At 46.9% G+C, this 6,000-nt stretch overlaps 1 protein-coding gene across 6 annotated transcripts in view; it reads right to left on the bottom strand.

Annotated features, from left to right (window-relative positions):
* Positions 1-3,314: 3,314 nt before the first annotated feature.
* BNC1 (basonuclin 1) overlaps positions 3,315-6,000 on the bottom strand; it is a 28,841-nt gene continuing 26,155 nt past the window's right edge. For all 6 annotated transcript variants that reach the window (XM_032468945.1, XM_032468943.1, XM_032468941.1 and 3 more), the window contains one exon: positions 3,315-5,591. In XM_032468945.1, the coding sequence (XP_032324836.1) occupies positions 4,907-5,591 (685 nt within the window). In that variant the 3' untranslated portion in view covers positions 3,315-4,906. The remainder of the gene's footprint in view (positions 5,592-6,000) is intronic.

Here is a 6,000-nt window from a genome sequence, read left to right as displayed (position 1 = left end):
GCAGGGACCGTGTCTATTGCATTTACCACCGTGTACTCAGCCGTGCTTGGCACATAGTAGGGGGTGTTCTCAGTAAGCCTCTGTTGATTGACAGCCAGAGGCTACACATAGAGCCCCTTGGTGAGGGTGAATGCTGACAGCACAACTGCCAGATGTGGGGGTGAGTTGGGGGAAGGCAAGTCTTACAGCAAAACTGACAACACATGGGTGCCAAGGACGGGTCACTCAGTACTCAGAGGGAAGGAGAGGAGGTCACCAGGGGTTTTCTGGAAGTGATGATACCCGAGCTGAGTCTCAAACGAGGACCAAGGGTTAGTGGGTCAGAGACTGGGAAGGCGGTTCCTGCAGAGAAATCGGCATATGCAGGGCCACAGGGGACTGACCAGCCCTGCGACTGTGGGCAATTGCAGGGGCTCAGCCTGCCTGAGGCTCAAGGGAAAGTTCTCGGCGGGGATGACACGGTTAGATCTGTCATGGGAGGACTCCCTCAGGCTGCTGTGTGGAGGATGGATTTGAGGGAGAAATAAAAGCAAGAGGCTGCTAAAATGCTCTCAGAAAAGGAAGAGAGGGGGGTGGAGGATCACCTGGATGAACCAACATGTATGATGAGCAGGAAAGCAGTTTTGTAGATTTGTATGAAAGGAAAAGTCTAGGACAGCGATGATGATGGTGACGAAGACGATGCTTACAGCTAACATTTATTGAGCACATCCGTGCCAGAAACTGTGCAAAGTGCTTCATATACACCGTGGCATTTTAGTCTCATCGTGAGCCCCTGAAGCAGAGGCTATTTTTATCCTCATTATACAGATGAGGAAACTGAGGCTCAGGGAAGCTGTTACTTAGCCAAGATCACCAGGTTAGTGTGTGGAAAAGCCAAGGACAGTCAGACCTGAAGAGCTATACTGTTAACCATACTCGGTACCGCCCCCAGGGTTTTAGTTTGGGTTGGCCGGGTGATGGCACCACTCCCTCAATCCGAGGAAGCAGAAGGAGGAAAATATTTGATTGGTGGGGAAATGACAGACTGAGCTGGGGACGAGTTGAACTGGGGATGCTGTGGATTATTCTGTGATAACCAATAGTCAACAGGGCAGCTCTGGAGGGTTCCTGCTGAAGGTGCAAATTTAGGAGGCATCAGCCTACAGATAGTAGTTGAAGTCACGGGGATGAATGAGACAACTTAGAGCAGGAGAGTGAGGAGAGAAAAAGGTGAGGGGAAGGGACCAAGAAGGCACTGGAGAACCAAATGTGTCCTTTGGATATGGCCATCTGGGTGTCACTGGGAACTTAGGGTAAAGGAAGCAACAAGAATGTAGTGATTAGGAGAGAGGAAAAATCTACTATTCTAAGGACCTTGGCTGTACAAGGAAGAGGAAAGAAGAGTCACCAGGAAAGATCAGGGGTCCAAAGAACTATTTTTTTCTTTTAAAATTAAGATGAGAGAGCGTTGCCAATGTTACAGGCTGGAGAGGTGGAACCATTAGAAAGGATGTTTGATAATGAATGGGAGAGGGGTGAAGTGATGGAGCAGCATCCCTGAGGCAGCTGCAAGGGTGAGGTGAGAGTGTCATCTTTGAAAAGCAACAGAATCCACAGAAAAAAACAGGTTTGAATCCACCTTGGACAGGACAGAGGGGCTTTAGAAAGGTGAGATCTGGCCAAAGGCTCCAGCTGCTGTGTGCTACATTCATAGCCACATTTCCAGAGGCCACACTTCACACAGGCTGCTCACAGCCAGTGACAGAGCAGGGGTACGATTCCCGGGGAACACATTCCCGGAGATGGGGGACTGCTTGGATGGTTGACCTGGGCTCAAGGACTCCCAGAGGCCTTGCTGAACCTTTCCCAGGTACAAGGCAGTCTCAGATACATGACCCAACCCTCCCTCCTTCTCTCCTTCACTTGGGGTCAGACCTGCATTGCATCCGCTGGCTCCTCCAGCCTTCCCTGGTTTTCTTCCTACTTTCTCTCAAAAGAATGTCTCTTAATAAAATCCTTGTACAGTTAGTCCTATTGGCATCTGCTTCTAGGAGGACCCAGATTAACACAGCCACCCATAGGCACACATGGATAAAATCAGGAAGATTGAGGCAGGGAGACTCTGGTCCCTCAATGGGAGGTGATAAGCCTTAGGAAGCTATGATCGTCTGCTTATGACAGCAAAGTGGGTGGTGGGAGTGCAGGGGGATCCTGGCCACCTTCCCACAGGGGTCTGCAGCTCACTGTGACTGTTTTCCAGGAACAGGATAGATTCTCAGGAGGTCCAGGCAGATGTGACCACCAGAGGATGAGTATGAAGACAGACAAATGATGTGTGTGTGTGTGTGTGGGGGGTGGGCAATGGGGGAGAAGATGAAGGGGTTCCCACCCAATTCTCTGAGAGGAGGAAGTGAGCTCATCTCTGAATATGGTGAGTCCATGGGGTGGGGTCTTGCAAAGTAAAGGTTTGCAAGAGTTACTGTGGAGAAAGGGAGAGACAGCTGACAAAGACTAACTGAAGACTAGTGGGGAAAGAGAATGGAGAAGCAGCAAGGATGGGAAGATATTTTAGGGTCTTGTAGGCCTTGGGAGGGTCTCTGGATTTTATACTAACCGATGAGGGAAGCCTTGGAAGGTTTCGAGCTGGGGCACTACATGATCTGATCTACGTCGTAGAAGGACATTCTAGCTACTGTAGGAGGTAAGAATGGATGCAGCAGACCAGTTAGGAGGCTACAGCAGTCCTCCAGGTAAGAGGTGACGTGGCCCAGAGCAGAGCAGGGGCAGTGCAGATGCTGGGAAAGGTCCCCTCTGATGACTGCTCTTCTCCCAATGAAATACGAAGCAGGAACACTGACATCACCTGAGGGAGGGAGCTGGACGGGTAAATGGGACCATGCTTTTATATCTATATTGGAAGGGTAGGAAAAAGAGGTGAAAACTTATTTTTAAAAAAACTGCATATTTAAGAAAGAAAGAAGAGGCTTAAATCTTTCATTATATTCCATTCTGAGCATTGGCTATAAGACCTATCTCTGATAGCATGGTATTATTTTCAAAATTCCTTTATTTTCCTTGATAATACATGGACACCTAGCCCCTCCTCCTCCGAGAGAGGTAATCACTTCATTTCTTTGGAACTCATGAGTTGCTGGAGTTCCTGTTTGGATGTGGCAGTAGTTACTGATTCCTGTCCAACAGACCTCCCCTGGGTTGTCAGATCTGTAAAATTCATTTTGTGTGTGTGTGTGTGTGTGTGCATGCGCACGCACACATGACCACATGCACTCATACAACAGGCAGTATGATGACAAAAATCGCGGTGACAAATGTTTGCCTTTTTAAACAAAAAGTGTGTCATATATTTTATTAAATCATAGAAAATTCATTTGTATACAAATTTTTCCGCTTTCAGGAAACTGGAATACTAAACAGCTGGGTAACAAAACAGTTGAACGATATATCTCACTTTAAGCAGAGACAAGTTTTAAGTTGTCACATTTATTTTTTTAAAAATTTTGAAATAATCAGTAACAGCATTATTGGCATTTTCCACCTTTGGGGCAGAGGAATAATATCTCTTTTAACCCCCCCCCCCATTCTCTTTAAGGATATTTTTCATTACTGAAACCAACCTTGAGTTTAAAAGGTGGTTAACTTTAAGTCTTAAAACAAAATCAATTTCTTTTTCCCTCCTGTGGGCTTGTAGGGTATTGTAAATGCTGAATTTCAGGAGATGGTCTCCTTTCACAGGACCGATTAAGCTCCTTTCTTACAACAGCAAATGTGTATAACGGTGCAGGATATATTTTAGAATAAGTTAAATATTAAGACATACAGTATGGCAATAATGTCCTATTTTTCTCTCTACCATTTAAATTCGAAAGTTCATTCTAATCTTACACATTTATAAAAGGGTGAAGACTGAGGGATCCAGTGATACTGAAAATGCACAACCACCATCAGAACCGTGTTCTCTAAACGCTTTGGCTGACTATATACAAACGGTCCTGCCAGACCTGCATTCGTTCCACGGGGGATCTAAATGAACAGACTCTGAAGTTCACCAAACGAAAATGGGCAGTGGTTTTGAACTTAGGCTGTCACGCGTTCTGCTTTTGAGCAGAGACCCAGAGGTCACACTGACATGCCTCAAATACTCACCCCAAATACTCACATAACATAAACACAAATTAAATATTATCAGACTTATTTTAAATTAAATTGAAGACCACTATTTTTAAGTGCATGAAGTATTTCTCCCTTAACTTCTTGAACACGTGTTACAGACAAGAACTAACATCCATGTTCCTATGTATTAGAGGCCAACCTGCTTCCTCTGAGAACTCCCTGGAGTAACACATGAGAGACTGGGGGGTGGGGAGAAGCAATTCTCCACTTGAAACGGAGGGAATAATCTCAAATAGTCATTTTTCCCAAACTCGAGCCAGGATTTCAGACTCATTAAAGCAGGAACTGGAAAAAGTGATCTTTGGGACTGGCTTCTGGTGTCACCTATGGTGACAAGTTTGTTTCCCTAAGACATTTGATTGGCCCTTAATACAACAAGCCTCACTTCAAGCCGCCCTTAGGTCCTGGGCCCCTGTTGTCAATGTGCAGACCTGGAGCTCTCCCAGGGAATGTGTAAACAGATCTGGAAAAAAACTCCGTTTCTGCAAGCTTTTGTTATGTCAGTGAAAAACCTCTTGGGGTAAGAAAAATAATAGGAAACGCTGCCCCAGTGACAACTTCCCACAAGGCTTATCTTTTGCTCATCCTGCTGTAGAAGGCCATAGTCAACTCAAATATTCTTTGCCTGGCTTGCCCCAAATGGTATTCGACAGAGTTAGAAACATTTCTTTGGACTATTTTATTCCTGAATTGTGACAAACGGTTATCTGAGCAAATGTGGTACACCACCTTGTTACTGGAGGTGATGTGGAGAGGAGGCCAGGCTTTTGTGCAGGTTGGGATTCTGGCTGTGTCTGTTTCGACTGCGCACAGACGAGAACATCGTGTTGCAGCCTGGGACTTTGCATTTGTGGAGCTGGCGGAGGTGCACGGTTTTGTAGTGGGCCCTGAAGGTCCCTTTATTACTGTATGTCTTTTGGCAGAGGTGACACGTGATGGGCAACCCAGAAGGCAGGCTGGCGAGGCTCCGGTCGGCCTTCTCCATCAGGACGCAGATGGGATAGTCATCTTCCCCGGGGGCCAGGCTCGGCCCGTCACAGTTCCCATCGCTGTCCTCCATGAGCATGGCGCCCTCCTCGCTTGCCCCATCTGAGTCCCAGGAGGAATGGCTGCTGCTCTCTGACTTCATGCTTGAGGTAGTACTCAAATCCAGGACAGTGCCCTCGCTTGGCGGACCAGAGTTGTAGCTCTCCAGGCCGGCGCTGTGGACTTGGGCTATCGGGTAAACCAGACTGCTCATCCGACTTGTTCCCTTGAAGATGACAGATGTCTGGGAGGCTTGTGGTGTGAAAGCCACATCCTGATAGGCCTCCTTGGCCACGTCTTTCAGAAGGTAGGCTGCACGGAAATGGTCTTCACCGCTCTCCAGTGCTTCTGGGGTCAGCACTTTTTGGTGGAGGTTTAGGTTTGAACTGTGTCTACAAGAGTGAAAAGATGATTAGCAATGGACTGTTGTTTGGTTGCTTTAAAGACAGGTGTCATTCTGAGTAGAGTGACACTGGGCAGGGAGCAGGAAAACCCGCAGCATGGGAGAGGTGATACTGAGGACTCGGGACACAATGTGTGTGTAGTGGACACTGCCCGCTGCGGTCTACCGCCTGTCACAAGTTAGCATTTGACCAGGGAAGTCGACAGAGTATGTAGTTCTCTTCAATGTCCACAATCTGATTGACATGTAACTTCTTATACCTCATCTTTAGAGAATGACTAGACCACTTCAGTTAGGCCAATTCAACTGGTACACTGGAACCAGGAGATCCCAGAAGAAAACTGGTCACAAACAGTAGGAACTAAGCAGAGGACTTCATTTCAATGAAACTGGGAATT

This window comes from Camelus ferus, chromosome 27 (assembly GCF_009834535.1).
Source record: "Camelus ferus isolate YT-003-E chromosome 27, BCGSAC_Cfer_1.0, whole genome shotgun sequence".
NCBI classification, from domain to species: domain Eukaryota; kingdom Metazoa; phylum Chordata; class Mammalia; order Artiodactyla; family Camelidae; genus Camelus; species Camelus ferus.
The sequence above is the reverse complement of the archived record's forward strand: the minus strand, read 5'-3'. Positions and strand labels throughout refer to the sequence as shown.